Here is a 16,889-nt window from a genome sequence, read left to right as displayed (position 1 = left end):
TAGTTAATCTGCACATTGACTAGATAATCTTCAGAATAACCGATTTCAATAATTTAATGGCAACACATATGTCCTAACAAAATCATATTTAACGGATCACTCTAGTTAACTGATTACAGAATAACTGAATTCTATAATTTAGCAGTAACACATATGTCCCAACAAAATCATATTTAATGGATCACTCTAGTTAATCTGCAGAATAACTGATTTCAATAATTTAGCGGCAACACATATGTCCCAACAAAATTATATTTAATGGATCACTCTAGTTAATCTGCAGAATAACAAATTTCTATAATTTAGAGGTAACACATATGTCCCAACAAAATCATATTTAATGGATCACTCTAGTTAATCTGCAGAATAACAAATTTCTATAATTTAGAGGTAACACATATGTCCCAACAAAATCATACTTAATGGATCACTCTAGTTAATCTGCAGAATAACAAATTTCTATAATTTAGAGGTAACACATATGTCCCAACAAAATCATATTTAATGGATCACTCTAGTTAATCTGCAGAATAACAAATTTCTATAATTTAGAGGTAACACATATGTCCCAACAAAATCACGGGGGCTATTTTCTCTATAGATTATTCAATACTAACTCATGCTTTATACTTAATGAAAAAAAAAATTATGTTTTTTAATGAAAACAAACTTTTGCTTTCGATCAAAATTACTTCTTGCGTGAATTTCAGATCATACTGTATTTTTCCATTAGTAAAATTTTTGATGAAAATGATGTTTATGTTTCTCAAGCTTCTCCAAAATCAATTTCAAACAGGATTTCAAAATATCAACGTAAATGTTCAAAAATAATAAACATATATAAATTTGATAAACAAACCGAAGTCGTTGAGTCAGCAAGGCGTGATAAATTTTGGAAGCAAAAGTTCGGTTATGGATGGCTTCGTGGGAAATGAATCAGAGCATTAAAGATGAGATGGAACGGAAGATGTAAAAAAAATTAGCGTTCGGAAATAAGCGTCTTAAATTGAGTTAAGTAACTAGGTGAGGAAAATGCTTGTTTAAATAGTTGGTGTTCACACTTCTATCACCTATTATTTAAGATTTATTTGCAGGATTAAATCTTCAAATGGGTTTTCGACCAAGCCCGGAGCAGCAATAAAATTTTTGTGCAGTTTTTTCTTTAAAAACCTATTATCCAGTTTGCTTGTAGTTTCAAACAAGCTTCAGGAAGAAAAAGAAATTACTGCCCGTTTAAAAAAATGTTTTAAACTAGAAAGAAGATTAATGCCAGAAAGTATGCTTTTCACCATGTTAAATTATTATGAGGAAAAGCAAAAAAACATTTTTTTTTGCTCTTAGAATATCTTCAAAACAAGCTACAAGGCGTGGAAAACAACTTAAGATTTATTAATATCTTAAGTACACTAAATGACTTCATGTTAAATGTAGTTATTGTTTATTCACTTCAAGTGTTTAACTGTTTTTTTTTTAATATTTTTCATTAAACTTCTTAGTTAAATATTGTTTATTTATTTTATTTTTATTCTAAACTTGCCTTCCTTTCCATCATTACAAACTATTTGTGCATAGAATTTTTTTAGTTCATAAAGTAATCTATCAATTTATTTTTCTTTTATTAAACTATAAATACTGTAATTACTGTTGCTTATCAATTTCGTTTTTTCTACTCTCTTATATCAATTTGATTTCACATCTGTGAGAAAAAACAAGCTTAGAATCGATCATTTTGCGATAAGTTAGATCACTTAAATTTCGATTGGAGCTCTGTACCTGAGAACAAAGCATGTCTTATTGTGTTGTGTTATCTATTACCTAAGGTCAAAGTTAACTGGTAATTTTTTTTAAAAGCGAAAATCATTAATGTTGAAATATTTCAGCTATTTCTTCTTTTGTTCTGACTATTTCTTTCTGCAAGTTAGTAAATGTAGCTTAAAACTAAAGCTTGGTGGTGGCTTTTTTTTTACTTTTCTAGCTGAAAGGACTTCAAAGAAATCCCTTAAACAAATACATTTGGTGATGCATAACGTTCAACAAATGGCAATGCTAGTTTGATTTCATGAAAAATTTAACAGAAAACGCTTACCTTTGTATTCTTTATTGATACAAATTCAAAATTTATACATTTTATTCTAAATAAAAATAGTTAAAAGCTTGTTTTCTTTTGGAGTATGTAATAGTATCTTTTTCAAATTTTCTTTTTATCGCAGAGTAACATACATTTGCAAGCTAATAAGCAGATATTGAACATTACCGGAAAATTTATTTTTTTTGGTGAGAAATCTTAATGATGCAGTTAATTCTCTCTTTAAGCTTCTGATATGTAGTAGATTTAAATTGCATTTAAAATTACTGTTTTGCTTTAAAAGGGTAAAGCTTTGAAATTCTTGAACAATTTAATCTGTCAATTAAGGTGAATAGTTAATTTCTTAAAGCTTTTGATCTTGCCCTCTAAAAATATCATAGCATTTTTGAAACATATAACTTTGAATTGAAATGAAAAATAATGCTATCATGAAATACATTTCAGATACAAATTAATTTTTGAGATTGATTATGTACTTTAATTTCTAATTTTTTTACTTTTAAATGATTTTATTATAGAACCGGTTTAGATTATAATGACTTAATGGTGTCGAACAGAGTTACAATATTTTTAATAAATATTTGCATAACAAGAAATTTGAATCTTTTATGGAATTTGCGTCAATCTTCTGTTTACTTTAACTTTAACTTTTTTTATTACTATTTAAATGCTTTATCGAAATTAATTTTCGGTAGAGTCAATGACAAATATAATGCTCATACTTTATTTGCACTTTATTTGCATAAAGCACATACTTAATTTAAAAAAATGGAGACGTTACTTTTACTCCGTCAGGAACAGAATTAAAAGTTCAAATTCGATTAATTATTTTTATCCCTTTGAAACATATTTTTCCAACATGAAATGGCTAAAAAATAGTAATAAAAAAAGTTATAAAGTAATAAAAGTTTCTAAAATTACAGCTATTAACCCTTTCGTGAAAACGTTTAAAATCTGGTTACCGTAAATGCGAAAGAAAAGCTTCACGAAAAAATTGCACGTGAAAAAAAAATTCATTCCTTAATTTCCCTGTTACGCAACTATGTAACAAATTAAATTTTAAACGATATGATGCCGATGGATATGACTACGATTAAATTGGTTTTGACGGGCAACAATCACGAAGTAAAAGCGTGCATATGCTAGAAAGAGAATAAATGTTAAAAGATTCTTTCCTTGTAAGTAACTAGAATTTTGTTTATGTTTAGAATATTGCTTCTCGACGGAAAAACATCAAGATATATTTCACTCTTGGTTTGCGACGAATAATAGTCGGCCATTTTGAAGGAAAAAAAATTTTGAATTGTGACATTATTTACTTCACTTCCGTTCGGAAGTATTTTGTTCTCGTGAAATCATCTTTGACAGCAGTAAATAATGTTTACCTATATAAATGTGAGTTAAATTGGCGATGACAGATTTTACGAGTTAGTTTGTGAGAAAATAAGTCACCTGTTTTTGTTTTGCAAAAAAGCATATTAGAAAAAAGGACCTTAAAGCAAGTGCAGGTAATTATTATTTTTTATTAAAATTCTCCTGTAACTAATTGTCTGCTTGTAAATGCTGATTCTGAAAATAATTAAAGAGATTAAAAGTAATCTTTAATTTAAGATGACTAATTACATCAAGATGCCGTCTAAGCATCATGATGCATGGTGGCCTAAAATTTTAATTTCATAATAAAGGCAACTTCTTCGCCTTAAATCTTCTATAATTAATTAATAATTAAAAATATAACTTTAAATTGGCGATGACAGATTTTACAAGTTAGTTTGTGAGAAAATAAGTCACCTGTTTTTGTTTTGCAAAAAAGCATATTAGAAAAAAGGACCTTAAAGCAAGTGCAGGTAATTATTATTTTTTATTAAAATTCTCCTATAATTAACTGTCAGTTTGTAAATGCTGATTCTTAAAACAATTAAAGAGATTAAAAGTAACCTTTAATTTACGATGACTAATTGCATCAAGATGATGCATCTGAACATTATGATGCATGAGGGCCTAAAATTTAAATTTTAGGTCATTATTTTATAATAAAGGCAACTTCTTTGTCTTAAATCATCTATATTTAATTAATAATTAAAATTATAACTTTTAGTTTTAAATTTTTTTAAAAAGTTTACTAAACCTTAATTTAAGGTGAATAATAAAATCAAATGATCGACTCAACATTTTGGCGCATTATGAACCATTTTTGTTTAATGTTATCATGCTTATTTTTCTTAATTCTTCGATAATTAAATATTAGTAAAAATTATTTTTAAATTGCTAAATTCTTAAAAGTAGTCAAAAAATTATACTAGTCCTTAATTTTAATTAAAAAGGACTAATAATATCAAGATGCAGACTAAATAGAATGAAGCATTAGGACCTACAATTTTAATTTTTGGTCATCATCCTATAATAAGGGCAACGTTTTGCCTCAGTACAGTTTCGTAAATTAGAGAGAGAATTAATTTTGAAAAATTAATTTAAATTTTTGACTTTTTTTGGCTCATTTGTAAAAACAATATTTGAATGAAATGGTTTGAACAGTTGTTCAGAAATGGAAATTTTTTAAAAAAAATTACTTATTTAAAAATTTATTGCGAAGTAACTTATCGACCAATTTTGTGCAAATTTTTTATTTTAAATTTACTTAGTTTAAATTGTATTTCTTAATCAAAATTCTTATAACTATTGATTTTAGAAATGGGAGAAAATAATGAAAGAAAATAATCGTTACAAATAGTTTTATGAATGTAGTTTTATTTAAATAAACGAGTTTTAAAATGTGAAAATTTTTTTAATTTGCTTACATAGCTTCAGTGGTATGGAAAAAGTACGAAAAAAGTGAAATTAACCGTAAATGGTCCAAACTTTTGAATTCGATATTAAATTAAGATTATGAAAACATTAATTGCTTCAAACTATTATTATAACATAAAAACATAACATTAAAAAACAAACAAACATAATATTATCTGACCTGACTTATTGCAATTTTAAAAATAGCAATTAAAGTTTATTCAAAAATCAGGAAATGGGAGGATAAATATTTTTTTAATAAAACAATAATTAAAATAAATTTAATTTTTAAAAATAAATTTTGCTATTAAGTATAGATTGCTATAAATTAACGAATTTAGTTTTGAAAATGGACATTCGAAGCTGTAATGTAAATATTTGGAGAAGAAACCAGAAAAGTAACTTTTTCATAAAACCAATTTCTCGAATTAATATCATTAAGCTATTAAGAACGTTCTGAAATCAATATTAACTCAAGCGGAAAGATTTCACTGTATTTAAGCTGTATTATTTATTTTTTTTTTTATCTTTCATGAAACGATTGGGTTTTTAGTGATTGTTGTTATTTTGCGTTTATTATTATAATCACATAAGGAAATAGAGAACAAGACATTGTAAAACCTTAAAAATAATGACTATAGTGGAATTGAAATGTCTTCATTATTCATGGGTACGAGAATTTTTTATTTATATTTAGAAATTATGTAAACCTGGATAATTAAGTATATTTGCCAAATATAGGAATAAATAATTGTGATATTATAGGATACAATAATGTTAAAAATGTTGTATTGTCGTGATTTAATAGCTTTGAAGGAACTTTTTTAAAGCTTGCGTTTAAGGGATTTTTCGCATGAAGCAAATAAAAAATGAGTTTGCTTTTCTTAACAAGAAAAATATACATTATATGAAATTAAAAAAAGGTTCATTCGTATCATTGTATTTCCAGATATACAGTTTTTTTCCTTATAGCAAAATGGTTGTATGTACTATTATAGTAAAACATTCCCTTTACTTATATCAAAATAATTGATGCACCAATTAAATCTTTTTTTTTTTTACTTAAATATCGAATTTCCCATCATGAAAAACTAGTTTCCAATTTCAATTGTACAAAGCTTTATAATCTGGAAAAAATGGTCTTAATAGCTTAGTCAGGAGATCAGTAATTTTACTTTTACTTTTTACTTACTTTGAAATATCTGAAAAATAATTCAAGCCAGTTGAATAAATTTCATTTTGAGTATTTGCGGCGGCCACGGTGCAAAGCTTCATGATTCCCCCCCCCCCCCTAGTGGGGAGATCAACTGTGGTTGGTAGAGCATCCTACTACAATTCCTTACAAAGTCCTTGGTCCAAATTTCGCCGGCAGCCAACGTGAACTTATATTATTAACCTTAAAAATAAACTAGAATTGAATTAATTATAAAATTATTAACAGCAAATATATTAAGTACATGAAAATACTTACCTATGATGTAATCATTCATCTAATTAATGTTATTTGAGATTTCAGGATTGTACATTCCCATGGAAAAAATAGCGGGGAATATGCACTGGTATAAGTACAACATAAAATCCATTATGAACTAAATTTTTTAAATATATTTAAACTTTTCATTAAATGTTTTAAAATGTACTTATTTGAAATAGGGATGTTTCAAAATTGTAATTCAATTATAGTTATTAGGTTATAATTTAATTAAAATCACCTTGTTTGCGTAGGTAAGATGAACTTGCATCTCTTGCATCAGCTTTTAATGTAGTGTCTCACACATTTCTATCTCCACATCATTTTTGAGACTATGCAGTTTACTTAAAAATGTGAATATGCTTTTCTTAATTTTCCTTCTTATTTCTTTTAGCACGAAAAAAAATAAATCTGATTATTTAATTTCGTTCGTGTAAATCTGATCCTTAAATCAAAAGTTTTTACTTAATAACTGTACTACAAATGAGTACACAGGCTGTAAAAAACAATCTAACAATGCTTATAGTAGCTTATTTATAAGCTTAAAAAGTGCTTTGAGCATAATAAAAAAAATTGAGCATAAAAATTGTATTGAGCATTATAAAAGCTTAAGTAAAAAAATAAGTTTTTATTTAAGCTTTTATTAAGTAAAAGCTTAAATAAATAAAAGCTTTGAGCTTAAATGAAAAATAAGAAAATTGATTGAGCTTAAAAATTGCACGCTATTTTATAAAGTTGAAGTTTAAAAAAAATATTTTGATAGGTTATAAAATTGAATAGTTTTTTTTTTGGTACTAAACTCTGGTACTATCATACCTAATATATTCCTGAGTAGCCCAGAGATACATCGGTGGCTTATCTCTGGTCACGATTCTCACCGCAAATATTTTCTAAAATTAAGCTGTTTCTTGATCCTCTTTGGTATTTGTAAGACAACTAGGAAGAAATGGACACGTTTCACCTTGCCTTCTGTCCCCCATCCACGTAAAAGCAGATCCTATACGGGATAAGACTCAGTTGGCGAAAATTGCAATTGGAGTTGAAGGAGGGCTCTTGACAATCGCCAAACAACTGTGCGCTGATGCTCTTGCTTTGTTTTCGATATAGTATCTTTCGCAAAATTTAATATGGATGTGAAATTTTTAATTTTAAAGAAACGTATCTTCCTAAAACTTTCGAGAACATTATTACACAAAATAAAGGAAATATTATGGAAATTCGTTCTTCAGTTAATTCATTCAATGATATATAAGTTTGAATGAAATTAGATATCATTTATATAAAATCAGATATTTTTATGGACTGATTAGATTTCGGAGGGATAAATATCATTTAGAGTTTAAAAATAGTGCCATAAGCAGTCCAAGAAAAATCTCTTCATTCATAAATTTTCTCTCTCTAGATCAAACGCATTTCAAATCAGATCAAATTTTTCCCTATATAACAAATAGATTTATTTTGGAGCTAACAAATTTCGGATTACTATTTAAAAATTTTAAATATATGAATTATTTCATATTTGTACAAAACTGTTACTTTAAAGCGAGATAGCATTTTTAGAATACCTATTGTTTTTCTAGTAAATAGTATGTTTCAGTTAACTTCTTAAGAAATCTTCATAAAAAGGTTTACAATATTCTTTTATTAAGACTGATGTAATCAAGAACATCTGTAAATTAAACTTTCTTTTCTTCATATTTCTTACAATGAAAGTAAAATATAATTGATTTTTCAAAATATTGTTACAAAAAAACATGCTATTACAATGTTACATTATGTTTTGTAATTTTTTTATAAATAAAATATTTTTATTTTTTTGCTAAAATTTCCTGTACTATATTTTTAAAAAACAACCTGACTACATTTTTAAGAAATAATTATAGCTTGAATAAACTTAAAAGCATAGAGAAAGCATCTCATCTCTAATTTTTAATTGATAATCTCAAGTTTGAGTGAATACGATTTTCAAGTTGCACCGGCAGTTATAAAGTCGCAAGTTTGTTGGTAATTTCCCAACATTCAAAAAGTGCTGATTTGGCTATACCACACTTCAAACTTGGAAAAAAGAATGAAAAGAATACGGTTTAGGTTAATATAATTTCGTTCTCCCACCACATTTACCCGTTATCATTGCCAATTGGCCAATTGCAATCGCCTTGTTTCTTATCCCATATAGGATCAGCTTTTACTCGCTCGTTCCGGCTCCTTTATGAAAGAGATAATGGATTGCCAGATGTAAATTAATTGGTGTCACTTTTTTAATAGGTCTTGCATCTCTGAATTATTCTTCTCTAATTATTTTCATCAGAAATTGTAAAACAAAAAGGTTTATTCCTATTGTATTTTAACTTTAAAATATCGAGTAAATATATTTAATATTTTCCCCACTCACATTTGCCTATTTCATTTCAGAAACAATCTTCACCATGAGATTTTCTTGGCCAACGAGACTTGGCATCTTTCAATTGCTTATGGCTTGTTTACTAATTGCTTTACTGACAAGTTCAGGTGAAGCCCATGGTCCGATGATCATTTTAAAAGGTAGCAGCCGTGGTCGGCATGGCCATCATGGTGGTGGTTTTGGAGGAATGGGTGCTCTCGGACTTTTAGCTGCAGGTGTAGCAGTAAAAATGGCTCATCAGTTCATGAAAAATCATCATGGAGGATTCGGAGGATTAGCTGCTCACCACGGACCAGCGATGGGACACTCATTTGGCAGTCATGATGCGCATCTTACAGATTATGGATATACGCCACAAGAACATGGGCATTGGATGCCATAACTGATTCCTCCTTACTAGTCATTGTAAATAATTTATGTGAATAGATGAATATGAAATGTGTACAGATGTATGTACATAGTACAAACACTGTTTTTTACTAATAAAATTGAGCTCAATTTTATCTTTTATTTGTAATTTATATATTTGAATCATTGAGTTTGGAAACCGGTCATCTCCAATTAAATTAAGAACTGAATAGTTAAGCATCTGCTTGCTTTATATAGCTTTTTTATTTTTTGTTATTAAATAATGGCTTTTTATAAAATATTCTATTTCAATTGTGAGATAACATCTCTTAAATTTTTTTGTTTAAAGAATAAATTTATTCTTGATGACTTGCTTTTAGATAAAACCCTAAAACGAATACTATACATTATTTTTAACAAGAATATTAACAATTAGTCATTTAGAAATAAATTAACCGATTTATTTAAGTCTTAAACTACATATTCATGAATCTTTGTGTAAATTTAGAAATATTTCGGATTATATGTGCTGAACCACTTAAAAATTTCTTCATAGAAAGACAAAAACTAATTTAGTTTGTATTGTAAATATTTTTTTGATGTATCCAATTTTCTTCTGATTTATGGCAACTTTTCAAAAATATGTTTCCTCAACTAGTGATGATGCCATTTTTAGGGTGCTTTTTGTTGCACTGAGTAAATATTAATTTGCCTTCCACCAACGAAAAGAGATACTTCGACTTCACCAGGTGAAGTGCTTTTATTAGTAAACTTGCTGTAATATGACAGCTGAAACCTCAGATGTATTTTGATAACATATTTTTCTTTGAATGCTCCACCCACCAGCTTTTGAAATCAAGTATCATAATATTTGTAATCAACTCTTTACAGTTCATTGTTACTTTTATAACTCGTTATTTTCTTTACCATCTAAAAAAACTGTCCCCTGAATCACTCATTGTCTGATGAAAAACGTCAACAAAATAAAAAGCCTAAACTAAATAATTAATTGTTTGGTTATACGAGCGGAAGCCATCTAGTGGTATATTTACAAGTTTATTCAGAGACCGAATCATTTCCAGGCTATGGCATGTTATCAAATTAAGTCGAGATTTTACTGCTCAAAATATACTATTACAGGTAGGAGGGCGTAAATTTTTTATATTCTAATTATGTGTCCACGTTAGTTAAACTTAAAAATGCAAAAATATCAATTCCGAAAAAAAAAGTGGAGATAACTGGTTTTCGTACTCATCGATTTATTTCATAAAGTTAAATAGAGTTCAGAAAAACAGCGCGTATTGAATTTGTATTTGAAATAATTTGTATTTGAAACAATTGAATTATATTTCAATTTGTATTTGAAACAATTGAGTTATATTTCAATTTGTATTTGAAACAATTGAATTATATTTCAATTTGTATTTGAAACAACAATCATATACAAATGTTGTTACACTCAGGGGATAGAGCGCTCGCCTTCCAATGAGGCGAACCGGGCTCGAATCCCAGTCGATACGAATACCGCATCCGTCTTGCACCGACCACACTGCTGACTTGAAATATCCTTAGTGGTAGACGGATCATGGGTTGGAGTCCCCTCGCGGTCAGGCTAACCGTGGGAGGTTCTCGTGGTTTTCCTCTCCATGTAACGCAAATGCGGGTTAGCTGCATCAAAAAGTCCTCTCCGAATGCAAATTTCTCTCAATACTCGATCCAGGAGTTTCCTTGTCTTCTGGATTGGGTTCAAAATTACAGGGCTACAGAGTTGAAAATTATTTGTACTAAACTCAAAACAAAATTGGGCGGTTCAACGACGGTTATAAAATAAAATAAAATGTTGTTACAGACATGAACTACACATACTATAAGTAAGATTCCTCCGCCTGATGGCACAAATCTTACATCAGTGCATGCGGTCCAGGAGGGATGGTGTTTTCTACACTAGGGAGCGTTGTAAGGTCTTGAATGCCTATATTTCCGGGTTACTGTTTTTGGTGCATTTTGAAGCCATTTGGCTTGCATTGTGATCATTATGTTTTGAGATTCTCTTGAATAGTATTTCTTGTATACGTGTATTTGCTACCTGATTTATTATTTGCGTTTAAAAGAAGAATTGCTATAAGTTACGTCATTTGAAGTCCTATTATTTCAAGACGTAAGAATTATCATTTGGAAAAAATCAATATAAAGCACTCCTTACCTTGTTAACAATATACCAACTTCGGAATATAAACCTAAATAATAATTTGCAAAATGAACTTAATATCGCTGCTCGAACAATATGCTAACACTGGAGTATAACAGTGTAGGGCTCGCAGCAAGAACAAATAGTAATAAACAAGTAAAATGAGGCCAAATCAGAACTGCCGAAAAGCGAGTTCTTTCTAAATCTATCTACCATGTCAGTTTTTTTTTTAATAATGCGTCTCTAAATAACTGAAACCAATTTTCACTTCCAAACTCATCAGAATTACTTAATATCAATCTTTTGAAATACAACAGATTGCAGCTTCGAAATTATATAATTCATTTCTTTTATTAAAAACAAAATTATCTGTTTTAGAATATCACCTCGCGGAATAAGCCGTAGTAAGCAGCTGTATACTTTCTAACCGGAAGTAGAGCACGTAAAGAGCTTGAGATTGTTGTTGTTTACAAAAGTCTACGATGATTACAGAGTGGACTGTAAATTTAGCAAATATTTTATTACAGGACGTTCACCATAGAATGTCCCTAACGAAGAACGATATATTTTTAAATTGATATCCATAGTTTTAGTATAGGACGCTCACCATAGAGCATCCTTATCGAAGAACGTACAAAGTAATTACATTGAAAAATAAAAATGCACATATATCTTTTTCCTTATACGTAATATTTCAACTCTGACTGAATGAAAAGTACATCTCGTGTCGCAGAAAAATCTTAAAAAAGCTAAAATTACTTTAAGTATATCACCTGTAAAGTATTGGTAGCAAATAAAAGCCTTTTTTTAAACATGGAAATGAGTTTGTAAAGTTTTTAATGCAAGTATATATCCATAATTAAGGAGGAGTAGAGGAATTATTTTTGGTAAAATTTACAAGAAAACATTTACTAACGAAAATCAGCGTCATTGAAAAGTGAAATTTAGGGAACTTTCTTTATAATGAGAAACGAGAATAAAATCTGAGCTCATTAAATTGAATTATTTTCAAAAATACCTAAGCGCAATGATTTTGTTTTCAAAGTAAAGCTGATAACAATCAAAGTTTGAACATATATCTATACAATGAAATTGGTCAGATGTGCAGTGCTTAGAAAAGCATCAATCAAGGGCAAATGTATGCATCATAAAAATGAAATAACAACTCAAGAAATTTTTCTCATAAAACAAAAATAGAAACAATGATATAAAGTAGGGGGAAATGTGGTCTAAAAATAATGATTTTGTAATCAAGATATAACTCTGGCATTCTTAAATTATCATATTGATGCCGCTCATGCAGAAACTGTTATTACGTCTCGGACTGCACAGCGTATTTGAAGTACATAATAAGCGCTGAATTCATTATATTGATATCATTCTAAATTCTGACGAAAGTAACTAAATAAAAATTACTGGCATTATTATTGAATATTCCTTGGAAATATGCCCAATGTACACGGAGAAAAAAAAATTTCTGGTAAAATTACTGCATTGTACGGTAACGACAATTCTGGCAAAAAACAAAACAACATAATTCTGGTTAATAAAACCATATATTCGGTATTTATATCTATCTTTTGGTAATTTTTCCATTCATATGGAAATGTTCTACCAGAAATTCTGGTTTTGAAAATTATCGATCTTACATCTCTACATTAAGTAAAAATTATAAAAGTAGAAAAGTGGAGTAAAAAAATTAGAAAGTAAATTTAAACTGAATAAATGATTTTTACGTCATGTAAAGGTAAGGCAAAATTACCAAATTTTAGCACATTTAAGAAATTTTATCGTACATTATAAAATCATATTTTTGTTTGTTTGTTAAATTTTACAAAAATTATTACCATAGCTCTTCGGGAAAAATAACCGAACTTTTTGGTGTTCCCATAGAGCACGGAAATATTTCGCCATATTCTGGGAATTTTGACTACACTTTTTTTTTCTCAGTGTACTTAGTTTAAAATGAATTAAAAGATCCAAATTTGGCTCAATCTCGTTTTGCAATTGGATTAAACTTTAAAATGGTTTATATTTTGATTCAAAACTCAGGTGTAAGGCAAGAGTCTCGTGTGTATAAGTTTACATAAAGATTCCAGATTAGAATATGTGAAATGGTCTAACTACAAGAATGGCAATTCAGGGATTGATGTTTAACACTAAACATACCAACACTTAATCTATACCTATTTCGATTTAAAGTATACCAATTTTTACATCAAGTCCGGCCAAATGATTGGACTTTATGTTCCTTGATTGAAAGAACGAAATATGGATGTTAGGAAGGAAATAAATAGAAAAAAACTTTATTATAATTAAACAAAATTGTATCTTGTCCATTTTTATGTGTTACAAACACAAAGAATAAGAATTTTTAATTCATTGCTCAACGCATTTTGTACATATACAGGGTGTTTCCATTGAACATTTTCCTCGAACATATTTCTTCTAGCTATTACTATTTCTATAATTCTTATAATTATTCTTATAACTATAAGAATATATAAGAATTATAATTCTAATAATTAGTATTATTTCTTCTAAGAACTTGTGCTGTCTTGATTGTTTCGACATTTTTCTGGGTAAAAAATAACAGTTAGTTAGAAATGAAGTAAAGCTATTAAAATAAAATATAAGCTACTTACCAAAACATTTAGTTTTTGTCGCTTTTTCTTACAAAAAAATGCCAATCTAAAATTTTAGGTACTTTATTGAAATTTGAGTTCACAGTTATTCTGATTGAACTAACTACGCAACAGTCTTTGCAGAAAGGTGCAACTAATCGAATGCAATACGTTGAACACGCATTAGATGGCAATTTCTAATCCGATAACCTTATTCTGATCCGATAACCAAAAAATTGCTCTCCCGGTCAAATGACCGGTTGTGGTAGAAATAGGTTTACGACAGATGTTATTCCGAACAAACAAAATACAAAATAATAATAATAATAGAATATGAACTGTATATAATTGTTCGAAAAAGTCATGAAGTCAAATGTGCAAAAACGATGAGGTCATAAGCGCATTTTCGATGCAAAAGCTCTTAAGCAGTCATTTGACCGGTTATGTTTAGTGTTAAGAAGGCAAATTTTTATAGCTGCGAGGAAAAATATTTGTCAAAGGAATGTTTATTATTATTTTTCTTGCAAAAGATTAGGATACAATAAAAAAAACTTCCTCTAAAAGTTATTGTAAAAAAAAAAATTCTAGCTAATTTTTAGTTGTTTATTATCTTATAAAAAAGAGGGTGGGTAAAATAGTAATATTAATGCTCATTAAAATTGGGAAATAAGTAGAAAATTATGTTTGAGGAAAACCTTTTCAGAAGATCGAAAAAACCGTAAAACACAAAAGAAAATTTTTTGCACAAACTGGCTTTCATTATATTGTATTAAATGCAGTCGTCGGAAAAACTACATTTTCTTTGTAGTTAACTACAACTACTTTATTACATTTGTAGTTAACTACAACAACAACTACTTTTTTTTTTAAATGTAGTGACTGCAAACTACTTTCGAAATGTAGTCACTACGATAATTTTAGAAGAACAAACTTATCTGGAGAATTTAATTCTCACCAATATTCAAAATGATTTTGAATTAAAAATTGGCTTGGTTAAATATGAGGAGATATTAAGAAGTTTTAATTCATGTTTACATGAAATAGTTTTTTTTTATTCTAAAGCATTTTTCACGAATTTGTACCTTTAACCTTCGAACTCTATGATTTTTTCGACGGTGATTTAAGAAATGCTAGGAAATTATCAAATATTTGTGATTTAAGTGATTAATGCTTTTTTACATCCTCCAAGAAATAAAGTACAGTGTGAGAAACAAAAAACGGACCACCCTGAGTAAATTTAAATCTAATGAACGGATCTTCATGTTCTAGGACTCAATCTTAATGGTTTGAGGAGGTGACTATGCTAATTAATTAATGCCGACGATATTCTAAGTTACGATATCAGACACAAAAACGTACTTAATAGTTTCTGTGAAATCGAATTTTAAAAATGTCAGATATTTAAAATTCGATTTCTCAGAAACAACCTAATCGATTCGCACTGATTTTCCCGAGCATCAGACGTAGATCTTATTAACGTTCGGTCACAGAGGCATTCTCATTGCGTACGTTGACGGACTCGCGAAGGATTTGCACCAATGAGATTCAAAAAAAATTTTGCGTTAAAGCCGTGTTTCTGTTAAACTAATGTAAAAAGTAGTTGCCAGGAATAGCTGCAAATTTTTTTTTGTATCGCACAACTCACTACACTACTTCTTTTCAAAAGTAGCGCACTACACTATAAACAACGGAAAAAAGTAGCGACTACGGTAGTTTCTCTATTTGTAGCGCGCTACTTCCGACCACTGATTAAATGCATCCATTGTTTGTTTTTTTAAATAAAAAGATGAAATGGATTCGAATGAAAATTTTCGAGAAAATTACAATTGAACACATAATGATGACATTAAAATATGGACATAAAAATTAAAATGAACATAAAATCGTGACTATATTCTGTAGTCTAGAATCTGCTATGTAACTTGCTATGAAACTTGCAGAAAAAAATACAAAATCAAACACAAGGAATTTCTGGCTAATTGTTTCAATATAATTTCTTAATTGTTACCCACATTCCTTCGCTTAGGACAGTGTTTTCCAAAGTGTGATACTCGTACCCCCAGGGGTACGGGAACAATTTAGCGGGGGTACACGTTCTTATGAGAAATATCTTGCAGCAAACGAAAATTTCAGAAAATTTTATTTAAAAACAAAGCTAGCTATGAAAATTTACAATAACGTATTTTTCTATTGGCTATTTTTTGCAGAGTTAACAGTTAATAATTAGTGGTGTCAACAGTCAGTTGTGATTTTTAACTTTTGTGCAATTTTTTTATAGTAAAAAATACATTCATTTTTTTATTAGTGGTACACAGCGTTACGAAAAATTTAGAAAGGGTACACAAAAGTCATAAGTTTGGGAAACATTGGCTTAGGAAGATGATTCGATGTATCATCTTTTCGTTTTCTTTCACATTAGGATTTTCTTTTCTTTTCGTTATATCCAATATTTTTTTAATAATTTTAATCGAATAAGAATAGTACTTGAATACTGCATGGGTAGAAAGAATATATGCTCAGGGCTCCACATTATAAGGGATTTCAAAGGTCAAAATTATAATATTTTTATTGTTTCTCTATTTTTTTAATGATTTTAGTATTTAGCACTTAATTTATGAAACTTCATACCCTTTACTAGTTTATTGAATTTAAACTAATTATAATGCACTTAAATGTAATCATTTTCTTTTAAAATACTATTTTTTAACATTGATGTTGACGTAAATAACTAAATCAATTTCTAGCTAAGTTTCTATTCATTCCTAGTTGAAATGTCTAGAAATAAATAAATATTATAACTTATTTATTTCTCGACACATAATTATTAGCTTCATTATTATAATTTATAAATGTTTCGGATTTAAATGACTTTTCATGAAAGGAGCAAGTAGTCAGTGAAAATTGTAAGCCCCCCACAAATCAATACTCAACCCAGGGTCTCGAATTCTTTTAATTGGGTATTTTCTTTCATGTTATAATACTGT

At 28.6% G+C, this 16,889-nt stretch overlaps 1 protein-coding gene across 1 annotated transcript; it reads left to right on the top strand.

Moving 5' to 3' along the window:
* Positions 1–3,824: 3,824 nt before the first annotated feature.
* On the top strand, positions 3,825–9,290 carry LOC147814551 (uncharacterized). The gene is made up of 2 exons (XM_087155597.1): positions 3,825–3,933; positions 8,757–9,290. Exon 2 carries the CDS (start codon positions 8,771–8,773, stop codon positions 9,125–9,127), a length of 357 nt encoding a protein of 118 aa, XP_087011723.1. The 5' UTR covers positions 3,825–3,933; positions 8,757–8,770; the 3' UTR covers positions 9,128–9,290.
* Positions 9,291–16,889: the final 7,599 nt, after the last annotated feature.

The sequence above is a fragment of the Parasteatoda tepidariorum genome, chromosome 2 (assembly GCF_982258835.1).
Source record: "Parasteatoda tepidariorum strain Cologne lab strain chromosome 2, Ptep-v5.0, whole genome shotgun sequence".
Classification (NCBI taxonomy): Eukaryota; Metazoa; Arthropoda; class Arachnida; order Araneae; family Theridiidae; genus Parasteatoda; species Parasteatoda tepidariorum.
The sequence above is the reverse complement of the archived record's forward strand: the minus strand, read 5'-3'. Positions and strand labels throughout refer to the sequence as shown.